Source organism: Oxyura jamaicensis, chromosome 2, assembly GCF_011077185.1.
Source record: "Oxyura jamaicensis isolate SHBP4307 breed ruddy duck chromosome 2, BPBGC_Ojam_1.0, whole genome shotgun sequence".
Taxonomy (NCBI): domain Eukaryota; kingdom Metazoa; phylum Chordata; class Aves; order Anseriformes; family Anatidae; genus Oxyura; species Oxyura jamaicensis.
This window is the reverse complement of record NC_048894.1, coordinates 124741458-124763408: the sequence shown is the minus strand read 5'-3', so window position 1 is coordinate 124763408 and position 21951 is coordinate 124741458. Positions and strand designations below refer to the sequence as shown.

General features: G+C 38.3%; 1 protein-coding gene across 24 annotated transcripts in view; it reads left to right on the top strand.

Moving 5' to 3' along the window:
* The window catches only part of EYA1 (EYA transcriptional coactivator and phosphatase 1), a 167897-nt gene that overhangs the window by 88763 nt on the left and 57183 nt on the right, over window positions 1–21951 (top strand). For 12 of the 24 annotated variants that reach the window (XM_035318224.1, XM_035318234.1, XM_035318226.1 and 9 more), the window contains 5 exons: window positions 8198–8278; window positions 10202–10271; window positions 10645–10790; window positions 15042–15179; window positions 21654–21736. In XM_035318224.1, coding sequence (XP_035174115.1) covers window positions 8198–8278; window positions 10202–10271; window positions 10645–10790; window positions 15042–15179; window positions 21654–21736 — 518 coding nt within the window. The remainder of the gene's footprint in view (window positions 1–8197; window positions 8279–10201; window positions 10272–10644; window positions 10791–15041; window positions 15180–21653; window positions 21737–21951) is intronic. The other 12 variants (XM_035318237.1, XM_035318231.1, XM_035318235.1 and 9 more) reach the window with 6 other exon arrangements.

Below are 21951 nucleotides of genomic sequence, written 5' to 3'. Positions count from 1 at the left end.
AATAATAAAATAAAAAAACTGTTTTCAGCTGAAAAGCTGTTTTCCACAATGGACAGCCATATTCACTTTGTACCTACAGTGATCTTTACTTTTATCTTAAGAATGTAAATCAGTTCTGATAGATTAGATATAGGAAGAAATATCATGAAGATGTTTTGTTCAACTGGAATGGAAAAGAATAAATGAAGACTGGGAGAAGGAGACATTATTCCAAGCAACTACCAGTCATTTGCATTAAGAGTATGGAGCTGCATCTACCCTTGTTTCTTAGTGTTCAGAAGGATGAAGAAAAGGCATTTTCATATCAAGTGGGAAGGGAAAATGGATAACAAATTGAAGATCAGATTTTCAAAGATACATAGGAAGGAAGGCTTCAAAGAGAGTTGGACATCAAAATTCTTTTGGAAAAAAAAAAGGCTCTTGCTCTTAAGTACCTGCTGCAACATGAGAATTGGATCCCACACAAAGGCATTCAAAGTTCCCCACTATGTGAAGAGAGCTGGCCATTAGAAAGGTTGTCTTAAGTCTAATGAATAGAAATCCATCGTCAGGATTTCAGAAGCACTAGGTAGTATGTTTGCTGGCTAGTTGCTGTATTATAGAATTCAGAAAAATCATTTCACCATTTTCTGAAGTTATGGTATAGTAAAAGATTAAAATCAATAGAGTGGATATGTCCTGGTAGTTGTTATGGAACACACTGATGTAGCTTTCTGAAACTCAACTCAATATGTTGAATATTCAATGTAATTTTAATGATACTTTGTAGCACTCAAAATAGTTTTTCAGAATTGCAGTTAAGCTTTCACAGTGAATTTCTTATTTTTATTTTTTAGTAAATAATAGTTATTTATTGTATTCTGTAGGGTGAAAACTTTTAGTAGTTGATGACAATCAGACAAAATGTTCCTCCTTTGGCTTCTGATATCTTTTAGTTGCTCATTTATGGAGTTTCTGCCAATCATATATGCTGACATTTCTATACATGTGTTTGTGATAAAGAGCTTGGTGGTATGAAAATTGTAATTGATGCAGTGGTACCTCCACATTTGAACACCATAAAATAATAGACCTATATGGGTGATTCTAATATTTGCATTTCTTTAGAATGTTAGTATCACGAACAATGGATGCTAACTTTGCACTGGAAGAGCACAAGAAGACAGTTGTGTTTCTGGAGGAAAGACTGCAGTAGTCCCAGGCCAAACAGGCTGGTAAAAGTAATCTGGATGTCCATAGGGACTAGTAATATTCTTCAACCTGCTGCCACTTTTGGAGGATAAAAACAAGATACACATCGCTCTGACTGTTTATATGAAGGCAATGGGATGACTCGGACTACCTTTTTCTACCCTGCTCTTTACTTTTTTTTTTTTTTTTTTTTTTTTTCCGTGCTGTATTACTTTGGCTTCTTTCCAGACTCTTTGTCTTATCTGTGCTTTTGTTCTCCTGCTTCGCCAAGAGTCCTCCCGTCTCTTCTGAGCACTTGTAAAATAATGCTCTATTATTCCTCTTTCCTAGATTTTTGGCCAGGGAAACAACTTTTCTACTCACTTGTTGGCTCACGCCAGCAATTCCCATTGCGAGGTCTTGAGTGAGGAGGGGACTAGCATAAATAAATATTCATGCATTTATTGTTTTTTTCATCATGTATGTACATCTGGTTTTGGAGGTTTCACCATTTTCCCCCATAACATTTCCCTGAAAGAAAGGACTTCTTTTAAATGAAAAGTCAGTCACAAGACTGGTTCCCACATCCATTTGAAAGGGAAAATATTCTTCCCCCACTCCCCTCAGTCCTGCCCCTCACCCCACCCCCCCCAAAAAAAAAAAAATCTTTAACACAATTTATTATTTATGCAAGATTCTCATAAAGACATCTGCAACACCTGCCATTCCTGACTGGATGGAGCACGGTGGTGTGAGAACACCCTTTGAGTGTGCCTGTGGGTCCCAAGCCCTGCTGGCACAGTGACTTCGCACAGGCCACAGGATATCAAGAGCTGCAGGATGTTAAGAACCCATCAAGATGTTCACTGCTTCATTAAAAACTGTAACACATCCACAATTGCACAGTGTAAGATAGAAATATCATACATATGAGCAGTAATGCAGAAGAAAAGGAAATCCAGCCCATTCTCTGGGTGTGCATTCCAGGGAACAGGACAAAGGCATTTAAGTCTAGACTAAGATCACACCTTAATAGGGTGATATCTGAAAAGCCTTATCAACTTCAGGGACTTGTGACACTTAAGATGATTTAGCACTTACATTTGTATCTTGTAGTCTTCTGAGGGGTTTTGCTTATCATAGGGGAAAAATAAGCATGAAACTTGGTCACACTTCAGCATCAGCCATCATCTGGCCCCTGCCCAGTGAGTGCAGAAACTTGGAGAGAGGTTCCTGTGCCACCTGGTTTGATTAGACAAGCTAGGGAGTTTCCTGCTACTGCTGAGTAGAGGGGAACACAGTCTGGTGCTATCCTTCTTTGTCTGGATGAATTTGTCTTTAAGTCTGGCAGTCCTGGAGTTCAGACCCTGGCCAAATGTAATGGATATTATTTCCTACTTAGGAAAGGCCCCATGTACTTTGTCATTTGGTTTCTGCTTTTGTATCTCAGTCATGTCTTGTACACCTAAATGACAGAGCAGCCTTGACTTCTCTTGATGTTCTGTCTTCTCTGGAGGCCCTCCATATTTCCAGAAGGTAGCTGAAGACAGCCTTCTTTGCCAATAATAACTGTAACTGTAATGTTGTGTGGTCATTACATCTGTCTCTGGTTAAAGAGTCCATATTTTATGCATACAGCACACATTATTACAAATGTGTAGGGGAGTTTCAATGGCCAGATTCCCAATGGAGAATTTAGGAAGGAGAAGAATAAAAATAAAAAAATAAAGAAAATAAAACAGTCCATAACTCTAAAAGGGTTTTTTTTTCTGGGTATATGCCACCTCTGTTTGGAAAGGACAGGTGATACCATCATTTGGTATAAATTGACATGTGAGCGTTAAGGGGTAAGAATATTAGATCTAGATAGTCTCATCTCCTAACTGTAATGAATGGAACCATGTTAACCCATGGGTGTGCTCCTCAGGTGAATATTGACATTAAATCTTGATTAGCAGCTACAAATACTGTCACTGTATGAAAGTTAACAAGAGCAAGTGATGGATTCTGCACCTGGAATGAGGTAATCCTGCATACACATATGAACTTGGTAATAAGAAGTGGGAGAGCAGCCTCACGGAAAGGGATCTATGGGTTTTGGTTAATGGCAAGTTGAGTATGACCCAGCAGTGTGCCCAGACAGCCAAAAGGGCCGACCATTCCCCGGCATGCATCAAGCATGTCATTGCTAGCTGGTTGAGGGAAGGGGTTGTCCTGCTCTGCTCTGCACTGGTGCAGCCTCACCTCAAGCAGTGTGCTGTTATGAGTGCCACGGTATAACAAGGACATAAAACTGTTAGAAAACATCCAAAGGAGGACTACGAAGATGGTGAATTGTCTAGAGAGAAAGACATATGAGGAGCTGCTGAGGTCCCTGGGTTTGTTCAGCCCAGAGCAGAGGAGGCTGAGGGGAGCTTCCTCACAAGGGGGGTGGAGAAGCAGGCCCTGAGCTCTGGTCTCTGGGGACAGCGACAGGACCCAAGGTAACAGCATGGAGCTGAGACAGGGAAGGGTCAGGCTGGGTGTCAGGAAAAGGTTCTTCACCAAGAGGGTGATCAGGCACTGGAACAAGCTCCCCAGGGCAGTGGTCATGGCACTGAGACTGCTGGAGTTCAGGAAACCTTTGGACAACGCTCTCAGACATATGTCTGTTTTTTGGATGGTCCTGTGTGGAGCCAGGAGTTGGACCTGATGATCCTTGTGGGTACCTTCTGACTCAGCATATTCTGTCCTTCTATGACGAAGACCTGTTTCCACCCAGATGGTTTTGATTTTGAGTTTTCTTTCTAGTACTACGATTGTTCTGCCATTTCTTTACAAATCCACCATAGATGAGCAGGTACAATGAAACTCAATTTATATTGGTTGAAAATCACAACCAAAAGAGAGGGAGACAAGGCTCTTGGGGAGCCATTCATGCAATGAAACCTGGGTGTTAGCCATAGTCAGAATACCACACAAGTTTTTAAGACTTCTGACATCAGAAGAGGGTAGAGCAGGAAACAGTCTGGGCTTGAAATAGAATGTGCTTCTTTGAGCAGGGACTTTCCTTGAAAACTAAACATAAATTTAGGCTGGAAATTACCTTGTAGTAATTATCTTCTGGTAATTTCCAGACAAATGAGTTTCAGGAAGAGTCTTCTAGTTTGAGAAGCAGCAGCAAAGTAGGTTTATTAGTCTTCATGGTCAGGAGCTGATGATTTGATACTGTGACAAACAGAGAATAATGTCCTGGGTAGGAATTCGTATGATTTAGTAGACTCTTTGTAAGTAATCTGTAGTCTTTAGTAACCTCTTTATAATTTCAATGTTTTTAAGTACAAACAGTTTAGACTTTGAATAAAGTAATGGAAAATATTATCAGCTTAGATATTCAAGGTAGAATTTTTGTACTGTTGTTAGTGACTAATAATTATCTTTCAGCTTTACGCTTGTATTGGGTACAGAAAGACAAAATATTTGGGTACCAAACAAAATAATATATGGATATTAATGGCTAAATGAACTACTTAAGATATAGCAGGGCAGTAGCTGTAGTGAAAACACATATCAACATAGTGTTTAGCTACTAACATTATTTGAAAATGTCACTTTGACAGAGAACCAAATAGAGCTAGATATTGCATTTATATATATGTCTGTAAGTAAACTGACAGACTCGCTTTGATGAAACTTGTACCTCAGGAGCACTGAGAGCTGTCAGCCAGGAATTATTTCATTTTGCCCACTTATTAATATAATACAAAGAATATATCATTATAGTATTAATGCAGTCCTAAGACTACAACATTAACACTGATTTAATAATTCAGCCATGTTTACAGTATTTTTATTCTGGTATAATGTACATAGCATAGCAGTTAACAAACTAAGACTAATTTAGTAAAGCATGATTTATGTGTAAAGCTATGATTGAATGTATTTTAGATAATCGATATATTTTTAAGAAATATTTTAAAATCTTACTTTTTGCATGCATGAAGGTGCAATCTTTATGATATATTCATATGATTTTTTTGTGTTAGAAATGGCCGAATTTTAGGTCTCTAAATCCATATTTAAAATAGCCAGCATCTCATTCCTGGCAGCAGTCTTTACTGCTGTATATGCCAGTGACTGCATGACAACCTGCTGGCTCAGAAAGTTGTTACTTCAAAAATGAGCTGTGTTAACTTGAGGGTGATGGTCTGAAGTTCTCTTTCTCAGTGCAGTTCAGAAACTGCTGTGTAAGTCATCACCAACCACCTTTTGTAACAGTGCTGACAAAACAGGACACATTGCACTTGCAACCTTTGAATGACAGGATAAAATGTCTTGACAATCAATAGAATGTTGGATCAGCAGTTATGCTGTCTCAGACAGCATATCTCATATTTTTATGTTTTTTTTTTTTCTCAAGGCTAGCATGTATGTTATCCATTATCTTCTAGTCTTTTTTTTTTTTCCTATTATTTTGATGTGTTGTTTTCTTAAATGGTTTCTTCTTAAATCTTGGTTTTAGAATCTCATAAATGACTAGAAAAGGAAAATAAGGAGGAAGGATGTCTCTCCATTGACATAGATTCTTAAGCTCCTTGGTATAAAACCAAGTCTATACCAGTGATTTTTTTTTTTTTTTTTTTTTTTTTAGCAGATTAGGAATACATTGTATTTATCCTTGAACGTCTTGTTGATAATCTGTTAGATGAGTGATTCTACTTGCATTAAAACTTAGTGACATATTTCTAAATGAAAATCTGACTCTATAATGCAAGCCTCATTAATCTGCACCACTGAAAAGTTCTGTTTTGATAATGGAGCAGCAGAAAAGGGAACGCTTCTGTTTCTTTCTCAATGGTCTCTGCCATGATTGAGCATGTTGTTGGAAACTCCTGGAAAACTTGCTATGTGTTTCAGGTAAATGAGGCAATAATCTCACTGGTATTTCTGAGATCCAGAAAAGTGGCCAACAGTGCACAAGAAGTTGGTTTATGAGCCAATGGCAAGAGAGGCATTTACATCCACTTAGAAATTATCCTAAAAAAAATCATCTAGAACAAATGGTGCTAAATATGTGGCTCAGCATAGTTTTTGGGGTGGTAGTTTGAAGTGAGCCAAACTTACTCTAAATAAATATTTTATAAGGAATAGATTTTATAAGGAAAGATTCCTTATTTTATAAGGAATAGAAGAATTGTTTCTCCAGTAGAGAAGAGGGAGAGAGTTTGGAGAAAGCAGATACTGAAGTCTTTCATCCTGTAACCCAAGTTAGTTTGATCTGTCTCATCATCCTTTCTTTTCCTACCCCTTCTTCTTTCTCTATTTCTGCTTCTATCAGCAATAGAGAAAAGCATCTTTTATTGTTATTTCCAAATGCATAATTGCATTATAGAAATTAGACTAGGAACACTTGCAAGGTTTTGGGAAAGCTGGAGTAATCTATGAGGAAAGTATTAATCAGACTGTATAATATAGTTGTGATAAACTTATAGGAAAAAGCAGGAGATAATGTAGATGCAATTCTTGATATCTAAATAACAAAACACACAGAACCTGCTGTATATATCTAGACCTAGCAAAAAGCTTAGACTTAGCACAAAGCAATTCCCCCCCCAAAAACAACAACAACAACAACAAAACTTCGTTGCTTACTAATGTAGATACAGCAGGGTTTTGTGTGGAGCTCATATTGATCATTGCATGTAAAACCCTTGGCTGAGATCAGGTGGGTGAAACAGGCATGCGGAAATAAGAATTTGTATTGGCAAGGAAAGGAAAGGTCCTTTGTCAGAGGGGAGAGTTCCACTTCTCTCAGCCTTTGCAAACCTGGCACCAAAAGGGCATCTGCTAATGATGACTGCGATTCTGAGAGAGAGAGAGATGTGCACACAGACAGGGCTTTATGTGCCAAACAGCATACAGTTTACCTCACTTTTCTTGGATTCATTTTATGCAGTGTTATTGAACTGTCTCCCTGAAAGGTCAGATACACACCAGCTCTGGTGCGTGGGAAGCAGTGACTGTGCGTCAACGGGAGCAAAAGCAGTGAGATGGTGACACTAAGATCAGCTCTGTTGTTTTGTGAAACACCATCCTCAGTTGCTTTTGGTGTGCTGTAACTCCAAAGGCTAGATATGTAAAAATGGATTTGAGAGATTGTGGTGCTGGTCTGATAGGTTCCTGGGAGTGGGGATGCTGCCTGTCTACGTCCGTGCCAGGTCAGCCCTGTCTTTGATCCATGGATCAGAAACTGTTGTTACTAATATGGCACTGAAGCAGCACAGAGTGAAAATTGCTTATTTACCTGAGGCTTTGTTGAAAGACATTAATCTATAATTAATTATGAAGTAGCATGAGCCAGGAGAGGATCTCTTTTCTTATTTTTTCTTATTCTCTGACAGATGAGGTTCACGGGTGCAAAGGAAATAAAATGTAAAAGCATTCTTTGAAATACCTGGTTGAGGACTGTGTGCCCATTGCGTATTCAGGGTTGCTGACTATTATGTTAATTTTCATTGTGAGAGGAAAAATCCACCCTGAGGAAAGTGTTTTACTTTATTAGAAATTTTCATTTTTCCTCTGAAAAAAATATTTGGATGGGAAAAAAAAATAAATAAATAAAAGAGCATTTCTCAGAGAATCCCATTTAAAAATTATCTCATTTTTTCTCTTATTCAAATTGCAATCTTTCAAGCCTGTAAAATGACTACGTGACCTCATCTAAATGTGGACTCTTATTGTTGGGTGTGCAGGATTAAGAGGAATCAGGACAGGTGCAGAGAGTTGCATGGGGACTTAGTGGCTCTTATTCCTTGGGGACAGAAATAACCCTTGTGATCATTTTATATGTATGTGCAAATCATAGCTACCAGTACTTTGCATTGTTTGTATACACAAATTCACAAAATGCAAAATATTGATAACCATGATTTAAAATATTTTTGGCAGATTTTTATTTTATTGAATTTGTGACTATAGTGAGTGTGTGTGCATGTGTGTGCAAGAATATTAGGTGCATATAGAATATATTTTATTTATATTTCTATAGTTAAAACAGAACCAATGAGCAGCAGTGAGATTGCTACTACTACTACCACAGACGGGTCTTTAGACAATTTCTCAGGATCAGGTAAGGACTAAACAAAGGTTTTAAGCTCAGAAATTTTCCATTTACTATTTTATTTTCCCATGCGGTCTAAACCTGTGCACAGCTGCTGAAAAGTTTTGTGCATTTTGCAGCTTATGCCTATTTCTGTTCATCTTACTCAGACAGTGTAAGGCAATAGGAGCATTCCCTGAGTAACAAGCATTAGAGCATCAGGCTTGTTGATGACCCCTGGTGTCTTCACTAGGGAGCTGGGGAGCATGCTGGCCCAAATGTTTTACTCTTTTTAGTTTTCTCTGTGTAAATATTACCTGCGTCTGTGCCTTGTGCTGTAATTGAGGAGTAGGTGTTCCTCATTTTTTTTTAATTTATTATTAGTGACGTATTCTTTTGTCAGTCTTTTTGTCTTTCTGGAAGCCAAACACATCTTAGCTGTTAACACACAGGAGACAAATACTGTGAGAAAATCCTAAGACGTTTGTACAGTTTTACATAGCTGTGGATTAACTGTGGTATTTCTAGCACATCATTTTTATGGTACAAATCAAATGAAAAAGTATAATATATCATGGAGTTTCACTGCCAGAGTAGCAAAATCTGAAATCTCACCACCAGTTAGGCTCTAAGTAGCCTACCCTTTTCTGATCTCATGACAGCCTCCATTTTCTGTGCGTACTGCAGAGTATGAAAGTATCAAACTTTAAAGGCAAAAAAAGTTTTCTAGAATAAGTTAAATCTCTGAAAGTAGGAAAGGTAGTGTGTTTAATCGTAGTTACATTCATCTGTGGTGATCTGACTAAAGGTGGGACTGTAATATTTGAAGTATCTGCAGTCTCCCTGGCCACAGAAAAGTTAAATATCAGGTGTGGAAGGGACAGAAAGAGATTAGCTGCTTTGCTCACACTTCATGAGTGCTCTGAGAGTGTAAAGATGATGGATTTTCCCTGTAGTTGGCCAGGAAAGGGGTAGCTGGCAAAGGGTAATTATCCATGCCTTGTTTATTTCCAAGTACTTAGCAATAGGGCCTGTTGTTTCTCTGGCTGTCTGATTTTACAGTAGTCTCATAACCTGCAGCTGACCTCTTCCTGGCAAAGGCTTCAAAATCGACCTTGGGACGTAGAGAAGAAATGGCACCCAAATGGTAACCAGAGAGGGAAGCACTATCTGTACGGCGCTCCTGCAAAGAACGCCGAGAGCAGAGCGCACGGGTGCATCCAAGACGACCTCAGCAGCACCCAAAAATACTGAAAGAAATTCATGTTTGCAAAAATGTCTGTATTAGCAGTGACTGGTCTGGGGAACCCTTAAGCTGCGGGAGGAGAAGCTCAGTTAGGTTTAAGTGTTTTCCCTAAGAAAATTTGCACATTGATCATGACATCTTTATGGAATACTGAGTGTTTTAAAGGTGTGAGAGCATTTTAGAAAGCAGGTAACATGGGGAAAAAGAGAAGGAGGTGTAATATGGTAACACATCCTTATGCATTATGGAATTATTTTTAAAAGGCATGTGTTCTGAAGCTGACCATGTGTTTTCAATACAGGTGTGTATAAAGCTCCTTCATAAAACGTAGGTTTTAAAAATTCTAAAAGTTAATAAAATGTTGCACTTGAGATAGCAATAATCCTTTAAAAATATGAATGAAAATGTTTCCAATAGGAAGTAGATTGTTTGCATTAAAAATGTTGTCTGTGTGCAAGCAAAGAATAAACTATTTCTCAGGAGTTGTACAAAAGAGCAATTTAGTACTTGAAAGCTGTAATCAAGATTTTAATGTTAAATATTCATGTATAGTTGCTAATAAAATATTATTTTCTACCTAAAATACCAATGATATTTGAATTTAATTAAAATCTTGTTAATACTCTGAAATTCTATTAGGAAAAATAATATTTATCTTAGGTGTGTATATTTACACTTCTGTGTGCTTTCTTTTCTCCTTGGTGCAGCAATTGGAAGCAGTGGTTTCAGCCCAAGACAAACACACCAGTTCTCCCCACCACAGATTTACCCTTCCAAGTATGATATCTTTTAAAAATAATAATAGTAGTAGTAATAATAATAACTGAAATAGGCAGATTTTAACCTCATTTAAAATAATAATTGGATCCATCTGTTAAGTCATAATTTAAACCACAGCAGCTTCTAGGAAAAAAATATACATATATTTTTTTAACGTTAAGAATGTATTTGAAAAATATTCAAAAAGTTTATATTTTATTCTTTTATTATTGATTTATTATGGTTGTTTTGTCTATATCTTACAATTTCAGTTGTCTAGCACATCTATGATTATTTGTTAATGAAGTGATAGGCTTAAGGCTAAAAATAAATGCACACTTTTCTGTCTAAAGCAGTGTCTGTCCTATTTTCTGTCATTTGTAATCAATAGCAGACCATACCCACATATTCTTCCTACCCCCTCTTCACAAACGATGGCTGCATATGGGCAGACGCAGTTTACAACAGGGATGCAACAAGCTACAGCTTATGCCACCTACCCGCAGCCAGGACAGCCCTATGGAATCCCTTCGTATGGTAAGAAACCACATCCCTATGTTTTAATTCTCATAGCAAACGATTTTTTTTTTTTTTTTTGAACAAGATTACATGACCTCGTGTCAGTGCTTAGATGGACAGACATGCTCTTGAGCATTTCTCGTGAAAGAGTGGTAATTTCCCTATTGGAGGGAGTGCAGTTTAATTTATGTATTAAAGAGGTAAGAAGCTGTTAAAGAGGATGTCTTTGTTCTGGGATCAAGGAGAAAGATTCATTAGGCTTTTAGTGGTGATTAAAAAAAAAAAAAAAAAAAAAAAAAACAGCACTGAAACAGGGAAAGAGATCTAGGGACTTCCATTAAACAGGCACAGCTCCTGGTAACTCTCCGAGGAGTTGTGCTTTCCAGCAACGTAATAGGGGAAGTTGGCAAATAAAGGCTGATACATGTTACTGGAACCTGGGTGTGTCAGTGAAGCTGCAGTGATTTCCATCAGGTAAAGGATTAATTCAAAAAGACCCCCACTGGAAATCTCTCTTTTGGTGTTTTAGAACTCCACATAGGTGAAAATTGAGGTGAATTGCCACTACAGCTCTGTCCACCTGATGAAGAATATAGTACTAAGTAGCAAATATTTCCCTGAAAAAAAAAAAAAAAATAATAATTTAAAAACAATCCATTGTGGGTGAGACCATTTTGCTGCCAGACTGTCTGCTGGCTGTGCACACAGCAGTTCAGCAGCAAAGATACATTATTAGAAAATAGGTTTTATATTCGTCTAGGGGAATATATTGAAAATGTATGTTCTACATGCTTTTGGCATGTTTTTAGAATGTTCTGTAACAATATATTCAAGTAATACAGGTTTTCATACCAAGAAAAGAGAACTCATAGCATAAGTAGTGTCCCTTAAAATTATTAAAACAAATACAATGCTGGTGAATCTTTCATCATGAAATCTGCAAGTTGAAATCCACTGGGTCTCAAGAAAATCCTCCAGAAGATTGCTGTAGACAATAGGAGTAAATATATTATTATTTCCCTTAAAAAAAAAAAAAAAAAAAAAAAAAAAGGTTTCATTAATATGTCATTAATGATTATGATCCAAGGAAATATTCTTCCTGTGGCTACAATCTTGATTACTTACTGCCAAAAATGTTTATAAACATGAGCTGGATGTTTGTGTTTCAGTTACACATATTTTAAACTTACACAAACAAATATATATATATGTATATATATATAAATGTTTTCAAGTCTAAGGAGATAAGGAATCTTTCCCTCACAAAGAGAAATAAATAAATAAATAAAATAAAAGCTTATGTTCCTGATGCGAGCTTGTCTGCTATTTCTAGCTGGATCAGGTGGTGTGATAACAGATGACCCCTTTTCCCACTGAGCTTTCGTTGACACATTTTTCCATTTCTCCTGCGACTCTTCGTATTACTTGTCTGTCTGTGGTGGTGTGGGCAGCCCAAACACTGGCTTTTTTGTTTTTGCATCATTCCTCTGGATGAAATCCTGACCCCACTAAAGTCAACTATAAAACTCTCACCAACTTCAGCAAGACTTGAGTTGAGCTGTCTTGCTGTTGTCGGAGCTATAATTGAGAGTTGCTTTTCTTGGCAGCTGCTTGCTAGGGGTTAACGTGTCTGCTTGCTCTTTTGATTTGTTTTCCCACTCCATCCCCTGCACCTTGGACATCAGATTTTTATTTTATTTTTTTTCTTAATGTTTTACGTTGCAAAGCTGCTTTTTCCCACTGACAGTACCAGATTTTCAGCCAACCAGGGTTTAATGTGTTGTGTTCTTTTCAGCCAGTGCCCCTGATTGGGGTGAAACTGCTTATTGCTGATGTACTTTATCATTTAGCAGTAATATTTGAAAGTAAATAACTTGCACAAGTTTTTTGTGAGTTAAGACCGTAGCTTTGCATATTTAAGGCTCATCATATAATACTTGTTCCCAAAATAAATTACTTGGGGACCCCTGGGATGCTGATTTGTAACAGGCTGATTTGCAACTGAAACCTTGTTTTGAACCCAAATTCTCTTGGCTCTGCAGCATAGATCTCATGTCATATACTTTGCCTTTTTCTCTTTCAGGCAGAGAGCTTGCAACAGGTATAAAGAGAGGAGACTTATGACATATGCAAAAATCTGGGGGTTGCAGTGGGGGGAATTCTTTGTTTTTGTTACCAGAGGAAAAAAAGCATTCACAAATCCACATATCAGCCCCCTCATTTTTTCTCTTTAGTGCAGAATTTGTGAAGGTGCTGCCTTGAATGCACCTCTATCTGGGCATTTTTGCACTCCCACACCTCCACCATGGTGCAGCCCTGACGACAGGAAGGGGGGTGGAGGGGAATGCCAGTGTCAGCTGCCTCCTGCTGCTCCTGGCTCTGGTTCATCTGCAAAGCCACTGAGGAGGCTGGAGAATTTCCTGAAGCTTCCTTCTTCTGCCTGCCCTGGTACCAGCATCTAGCAAACGATTCACTTACCCTAAGTTCCCTTCTGTTTCCTCACTGTCCCTTCACACTCCCTTGCATATATCAGACTTGGGAGGAGAAGGGAGCATCAGGTTTGGTGCATGAAAGCCTTATGGATGAGAGCAGGTGGGAAGAGCAGGTCTCAGGAGATAAAAGGCTCTTCACATTGTGGAGGTTTGCAAAAGGACATGTCAGTGCCAACTTGTCTTCGCTCAAGTGGCATCCTCCAGCCACTGCCTTTGATCTTGCTTCATCTGAGACTGGGAGTTGAATCGGGCTGCTAGAGCAGGAAGTATAGAAATATAATGCTTGATTTAGTTAAACTTACTCTGCAAAATATTTAATCAGCATTCTAGAAGTCCTTAAGCACACAGATCGTTGATACTAAAGCATCCATAGCAGGAATTTCCCCTTGAAACGAGGTGTCAGATTCATCATTGTGATTGTTTATTTGTAATGTGAAACAGAAGGAGCAAGCATCAGGGGAAAACAAGCAAACAGGGTTAGACTGGCAGCTAGTGAGTGTGACAGATGGAATTAGGGATAATTAATGACACCAGCTAAAAAATAATTATTTAAATGACATGAGAAAATATGCCACCATTTGTATGTAGGGAGATACTGAAGTTTTGCAAACACAGTAGCTTCTCAGCCCTCTCCCACCTTTAAACATCATTGAATATTATTTAAAAGAAAAAAAAAAAAAAAAAAAAAAGGAAAAAAAAAGTTAGTTCCAACCAGGCAATTGGCTTAGATTAACAGACGTTTTCAAAGGAATGTTACTAATTCACACTTAGTTAATTCAGTTCAAATAACTGTGGCTTTTGAACAATGAGGTATCACTGAATGCCACAGTGAAATGTAAGAGTATTGTATTACTTTTCCATTGCTTTGGCTATAATTATTTTTAAATGGTAGTTCATGTTGGGACAACCTTATAATTAAAACTAAGAGACAGAAGCTGAATTGTGTGCATTTCCCGAGTATTTAATTTGCTGATATTTCCTTACTTATTGCCTTACAAATTGGTGCAAGAATCACTAAAGTTGGGAGGCAAGTCATTCGTTTAATTGGACTTTTCATTCTTTTATTACTAAATTTGGAAATGAGAAGGTGATGTGTAATAGATTTCCCTGTCAGTACAGATTAATGACTCTCTGCTGTGTTTTTCCCAGTTTGGGAGATTGCTTCAGCAATATTTCCTGTCTATTAGGTGTTTATTTGTTAAAAGACTAAATGCATCCTGTAGTGTTTAATTAGCTTTGAAAATCCACGTTTGTACTTTATGTTGCTGGCTCTATATCCACTTTTAAAGAGGTGCTTAATTCCTTAGAATGCCATCGCACCTGGAGCCATGTAGTTCTCTTGTAGGAATATTATACAATGCAAATCTTGGTTATGTCATTAAAGGGTGGGTGGCAGGAGAACTTGGCTATGCTATGCTTCATTAAAATCATATAAAGTTGCTAATCTACCTCTGTGAAATGTCATGAATATATGGAAAAGTTAGCCTCTGGCAGGAAAGGAAAAAAGGAATAATGCAACTTCCTGTTCATGTATAAATTTCTTTTGCAGTTATTGGAAACACAGTTTTGAATTTAACCTCTCCCTGGTGAACTTCAATTTTATGCTTTCTTTTAGACTGCCCTTATCCTGTTCATTTGTGCATACTCTCGGTATTCTTTTTCTCATGCATGCCATAGTAGGTATGTGTTAAAAGTGCTATTAATTAAGCAATCTTAATTTTTTTTCCATCCCTGTTTGAATATGAACAAATAGATTTGCTGTCACTAACTGATTTAGGTGCATTGTGGGCAGGCATCAAGACAGAAGGTGGATTGGCACAGTCACAGTCACCTGGACAGACAGGATTTCTAAGCTACGGTGCCAGCTTTAGCACACCTCAACCTGGACAGGCTCCCTATAGCTACCAGATGCAAGGTTTGTATTTATAGATGTTACCATTAATTAGATGAAGTTAATGCTGTGTTTTGTTTTGCCCTTTTTTCTTTTTTCTTTTTTTTCCCCTTGTTTCTTTACATTCCTGGGATAAAAATGAAAGTTTGCTTGAGCACTTAACTCTGATGTTATTTCAGTTGGAGCTGAAATGCTGAAATGATGATTGCCTTTGCTGAGAGCAGCAATGGGCCAGCTCTCAGCAGTTTGGAAGATCCCTCACTTAGTGACTTCATTAATTCTTAAATAGTGAAGTGTTGTAGTGTTACTACAGTAAAAATGTTATCTCCGAATAGCAATAGTTGAAGAAATAGTGAATGTGACGAAGTGAGTCCTGGAAAACATGTCAGGATTATGAATTTAGGAAGTGCCAAATATAATTTGACACCTGAGTGTATTCGGGGAGGGAAAAGAAGATAAAAATACCTACTGCAGCTGTGGAGGTAGCTAAGTAATGATTGAAGTCTGTTTCTTTGAAGTCTATTTAAAAGCTGTAAGTCTTTGTATGTGTGAGCTATTATTATCAATTATATTTTGTAGCTCTACTTGCTTGTTTAGTCTACTTAATATCTCTCCAACCTTTTCCTCTGATTCATTTTCCCCCTTCTGTACTGGGAAGACCCTGGGTGTGCCTGGTTCTGGATTTTCACCATGCTGAGAGATATTTAAGAAATCTTTTTTTAAAATACAAGTAGCTATTTTTAGAGGCTTGTGTCAGGATTTTTCTCACCTAAATGTGATGGTTGAAATTAGCTGCACTGCAGATTTTAGCATTGCTGAAATAAGCAATTTGTAGATCACTCACAGAGTTGGACCACATTTTTTAAGTTCAGCAACTCTTTTTATTATTGTGCACCATTCAAACTGCTTGCTGTCATATTAGCACTCTCTGAAATGACTTGACGTAGAAGTGCATTCAAAGACAAAATGAGGTTTTGCTTTTGTACCATGGTTTTAAGGGTATACTGATCTAGTCCTTCACTTGGACACAAGAGAGTTTTGTTTTGTTTTGTTTTGTTTTTGTTTTCAAGTCCTCTTTTGAACTGTGTGTTGAGTAGCTCAGTGGGGCAGAAGTGAACATCTGACATCTGAAGTATCTCTTACTTGTAGTGTGCTCTGGCAAGAAAAAAGGAAGATGGTTTAAGATTAGCATGCTAACTTTTCTCTACACACCAGTTAGGGGTGAAATTCTACTCATTTGAGTAAATATATCCATAACCAGGTCACTAGTTTTGCTTCCTGCAGATAGGCACAGCATTTTAAAACAAAACAAAACACCACTCTGTAAGAGATCTCAAGGTACTTGACAGCAGCTATGAGGAACTCCTGAATAGACATTCAAGCTTTTAAGGAACTGATAATTCATGGAAATACAGATATTGAATAATCATGTCTGTGTTCCCTATAATTTTTGTTGCAGTAGTGCCTTCCTGCCACAGTTATGTATTGGGATCCTGTTGTGCTAACCTTACACAGAAAAATGAAAATGTAGTCTCCATATAAGTCAGAGGCTAATGTAAAACACACAGGCTAGCAGGGCATAATGTAACAATAAAGCTGACACTGCTTAGGCAAAATAAATAGTTGTCACCACATATTGGTTATCTAACAACACTAAAGGTTTATTTTGTAAGATACAGAGCAGAGGGATGTCAATAAAAAGGGATTTTAGGGAGGATAATGAAGTGGTTTTGCAGATGTCTACGGGAAGCTCATTTGCTAGAGGAAGGAAAGGGGGCGCAGCATAGAATAATGTGAGGGAGTATTTGTTGGAAAATCTTAAGAGTAAGCAGTGAACTCTGGCATTAGTAAAGCAAAGCTAGGATTTAGTCAATTGACTGCATAAGAGATCTGTCATAGGTGTTGCTTTGCTTTATGCAGCATGCAAAATGTGTTTAAGAACAAAATTGTCAAGGCCATGAAAGGGCGGCAGTTGTCGAGAGGTTGAACAGTAAGATCTTGGAAAGCATTTCAGCTATACACATTGAAACACCAGGATCTAAAACTATTCTGCAAAAGAAATGTATTAAAGATGACCTGTTTTTGAAGCTCTAAAGGGAGGAGGGACACAGGCATTGATTTAATGTTCCTTTCTTCCAGCCCTTGTTCCCAGGGCTGAAGTTTAGATGGTCTGAGTCTAGATACTTCTCCAGCCAGGCTGTTCTTGGGCTGAGAACTGCACATACTTAGGAGGCAACAGATAGCCAGGTGTTTGATTTGGGCAGAAGAGACACAGGTTGCAGTGGGAGAGCCTGAGAGTCCTTGTGGTGCATGTATCAGTTTTGTCATGCTCATGAACGGTAACCACAGTGTATGGACAGGAAAAAAAATAGTCTCCTGCAGAAACCTTGCAGAGCATAAGAATGGAAATAAGGAGAATGTTTCAAATGAAATGTTGGTAGAGTTATTAAAAACTAAGGAAGAAAAAAATCTCATTGCTAACCGGGTTTTTCTTGCTGCTAAATGCTAACAGGATTATATTTATACTATATATTTGAATATATGCTTTGAATGGTCTCATATTTTTAATGGTTTCATTAGTCTGACGTTTGTATTTCAAATGACTTTAAATTGACTTAATTCTTCATTTTGATTGACCAGATGTTAAAAGTAAACAGGAGCTTTTGTTTCCCTTTCCTGGTTTAATTTTGGAAGGAGAAACAATTCCATTTTGACTATTATTTAAGGATAGGATTGATTCTCTTGACAGAAGACTGGGGTAGTGCTACTGCTGTTTGGTTGTTTGTGCAGAAACCTCCAGAGAGGGAAATAAGTTTATTCTCCCTTTCCCTCAAGCAGTGTATGGGCAGGCAGCAGCGTCAGCCTTGTCATAGTCTGCCATAGCCGTTCTTCATCTCCTGTGTGTGGCTGCTGAGCTGCTAAATGAAGATAATGGATCCCACAACCTCCTTCATAAACAAGCATTATATGACAGTGCACTTGGGGCCCTGCTGGCATCCTTGCCTGCAGTAAATGGGATTTCCTAGCGACCTAGCAGTTGCTCTGTTTATGCTCCCTGATTGGGGTTACCTTGCACTGAAAAGCTTTGGAGGTATTCTGGCTCTTCTCCCTGAGGTGAATGTCTCCCTGAAACACCACAACACGGCATCGTGGTGCGTGTGCAGTCAATTAAACCCAGTGCTTTTCCTGACCCTGCTAAAATTACAACATGATTAGTCACTGAACAATAGCAGGGGGAGAGGCTGCCAACTTTTGAAAATGATGAGGAAAATCACTGTGTGCAACTCCTTGCTGAAGTTATTCTGGTAATTGGATTTTTGTTTGTTGGGAATTTATTATCCCTGTAATGGGGGGTGAAGGGGAGAGGATGGGAAGAGCACCTCCGCAGTTTTGCTTGCCTGTCTCTGCTCCTGCCCTTGCTTTAATGAGTTTGTTCCTTAAGCTGTTTTTCATATAAATTGCTTCATAGATGTTGAAAGACCACTTACATGACTAATGACTGTGGGAATGGGCCGTTGTTCCTATATTGGCATGGTTACAAGGATTGCTCAGTGAGGATAAATGAAGCAGGGAAGGGTTGGGGGAAAGGCCAAGGAGAGGGCTCCATTTGCAACTGTCTTCTTGAGTATCCCCTTTGCTGTGATAAAAACATAACTTTTACTGTGCACTGGGGTAACCTACCACTGGAAGGATGTTAAAACTGGGATGAGCACCAACAATGTTACAATGACTGTGATGTTTCAGAATATACTAACCAATTGGCTTGGGAATTCATCCTTAAAAAGTAAATGTTAAGGTATTTGGTTATTATTATACAGTATAAAAATATTGTGCTGGATGGCCAAGCAGTTACTAGGACAACAAGGGGGAGTTTGCCAAAGATTTTTAAAACTGTAAGCAAACAGAAGAAACCTTGAGCTTAAATAGCCCATCTGGCCGTCCTCGGCTTTCCCAAGAGTGCTGCACTAAATTTCTGCCACATATATTGTGCCCTGATGATAGACGTAGCCCATGGCAAGGAGACTGAGCTAGGAAAGCAAATGGGCTTCTGTGGAAAATACACAGGGGAGGACTGCATCCTGCCCATGGCGGCAGCGTGGGGGCGAGGCCTGCGCCAGGAGCTGCCGCGCTGGGCCCAGCAGGGCCCGGCGGCCTTCCGATGCTGGATGGGCTTCCCAGCTTTCATGTGGACTCTTGCTCTTTGCCAAATAGACCTTTGACCTGCAGTTGACAGCTTTTATCACGTTTTAAAGCTGCGTAGTTGGCCAACTTGCTGCAGTAAATCTTGTGCATTTCGTGGAGATTCTTATTTGTTCTTATTTGTTTGTTCTGATTCTTATTTGATTCTTGTTTGTTCAGCTAATGCAGAGACAGAAGCTCTATGCCACACTGCATCTGGTTATTCAAAAAACAAATAGCAAAATAGAAGTATTTTTAAAGCAACTTTAGGCCAGTAGTTCTGGGTGGCCCACAGAGCCGTTTCTGCAAAACCTGCTTCGTGTTTGTTACGGTCTAGGAGACCCCCACCCCTCCTCCATAGGAGCCAGCGCTGACCATAAGATGAAAGGGAGAGATCTGTGTGTTAGTATGTGTGTGTCTTTGTCTGAGGGCAGAGATGCTGACTGCCATGTAATTACTTTTCTCATTTGCTCTTGCAAATTATTTGCCAAACGTTCTGTGGAAAGATAACGTATTCATTCAATAAAAGGTTTGTGTTTTTTTTTTTTTTTTTTTTTTTTTTCTTCCTTATGACTGTGAGAGGTATTTCATATCTTTACAGAATGGTTCAAACCATGCACCTATAAAACTGGTGTTTGAATATATTACTGCATCACTCAGAAATAACTGCAGAAATAAAAGAGACACGGTAACTTACATTCTTCCAGCCAAAGCACTTTTAGAAATAAAATAGCATTTCAAAGTTTTGCAATTTAAAATATTTTTCAGCTGTATTTTGGCTCTGGGGTTTGTTATAATAAAAAATAACATCTGTTTTCCAATTTTAAATTAAATTTAAAACAACATGTTTTTCTCATTAGTACTGTTTATCTGTACTATCTGCTAAACTTGGATGTCAACTCTTCTGCTGAAGTAATCTGATTTTAGTTCACAGGATTAGTAGCATCTATCAACAACCACAGAGCTTTAGTGCTAATAGCAAATACAAGAAAAATGTTTACAGTCATTATCACACATTAAGTTTAAACTTCATTTTTTCACTCCCATTGCTGTCAGACATATTTCACATCTCTTACTCTGAGGCTTAAGTGCTGTGCTTTTTTAGTAACTTTTGCAATTGAAGTATTTAAATATTTTTCCTTCTGACATGTCATGCCTAGGAAATATTTTGTTTGTTTGTTTAAAAAATGTATATAGCTCACAAACACCCTATAGGGGCTGTGCTAAGCATGCAGCCCTGCCTGCATTCCTTGCTGTTTGGATTTGCAAGAACTGTCACTTTTCCCAATGAGTTGTGTAAGATGTGGTTGTTGAGTTGTGTTGGGCACACCAGTATATTGGTGTATCTGTAACACTTGGCACTGTGTTGGCTTTCATCCCTCCTTGCCTCTTTTGCTCATCTGCATCTTTTCCTTCCAAGATCTCAGTGTACCTCTGTGCTAGGCAGGTTTCAGTGGCGAGGGAGGCTGCAAACAACCCGTGTGCTTTGATGCGAGTTCCTTGCTCACTGGTGCTCTCCTGCTGTACGAGTTCAATAGGTTGCCTCATTACAGACTTTCTGGTGGCTTACAGAGCTTCACCCTGTGCATCCATATGTCTCAGCTGGTGGCTGTGTCAATCCTGGGTTATAACCAGCAAGGGCAAAACAGCTGAAAGGGGGTTGCTGCCCTTTTAGTGGAATGGCTTCTCAGGTTAGATATTAAAAAAGAGACCCATCTGTCTATTTTTGGTGGCTCGTGAGGGGGATGTGAAAGGAGGAGGTGAAGGCAGTAATTCAGTCTCTGGGCTAAATTCAATCTTCAGTCTCTCTTAGAGCATTTTTGAAAGGGGTGTTATGGCTTTTTTTTATTATTGTTTTGTTGAGGCACTGAGGTTCAGGGATACAAGGAGACACAATGCTCAAAGGCAGCAGGAAAAATGGAGCCCATGGGCATGAGCATCTCTCAGGACAAGGCTCAAAGTTGTTGTTTGACAAAAAAGGAAAGAGAAGAAACCTATTACTTTCATAAAGCTATCTGATCTTAGGTGTCTGCACTTTCCTGTCTAAATTTCAAGTTTCTGTCAAAGCAGGGTGGTGGCTTGTTTTGTTTTGTTTGTTTGTTTTGTCTTGTGTGTTATTGAATAATGAAACATTGGGTACAGGAACAATGAATTATCACTTTCCCTGTATTAACATGTTACAGAGCTGATGACAACCAGATCGGTCAGCATATGGGAAATATTACAAATATGCCATATCCTTATGATATAATCGCATGATGGAAGTTATTTTCCGATACTGTGTTTTAGTAATTCACATAATTTTTCATTTCATTTCAGGCAGCAGTTTTACAACATCATCAGGAATATATGCGGGAAATAATTCACTCACAAATTCTACTGGATTTAATAGTTCACAGCAGGTAAATTTGTACATATGACTGGAGGAAACTTTGACAAACTTAGAATTCTCATACAATGAAAAAATGTAGGTCTTAAATAGCTTTCTGGAAAGCTATTTTCTCAAGTTAATTTAATGTTTATAAATGTTTTTCTTCAAATTGTCAATTTACAGTAATAGAACTAATTATCTGGGTTTTACGTTCTTATTCACACATCTTCAGTTGTTTGTCTAATA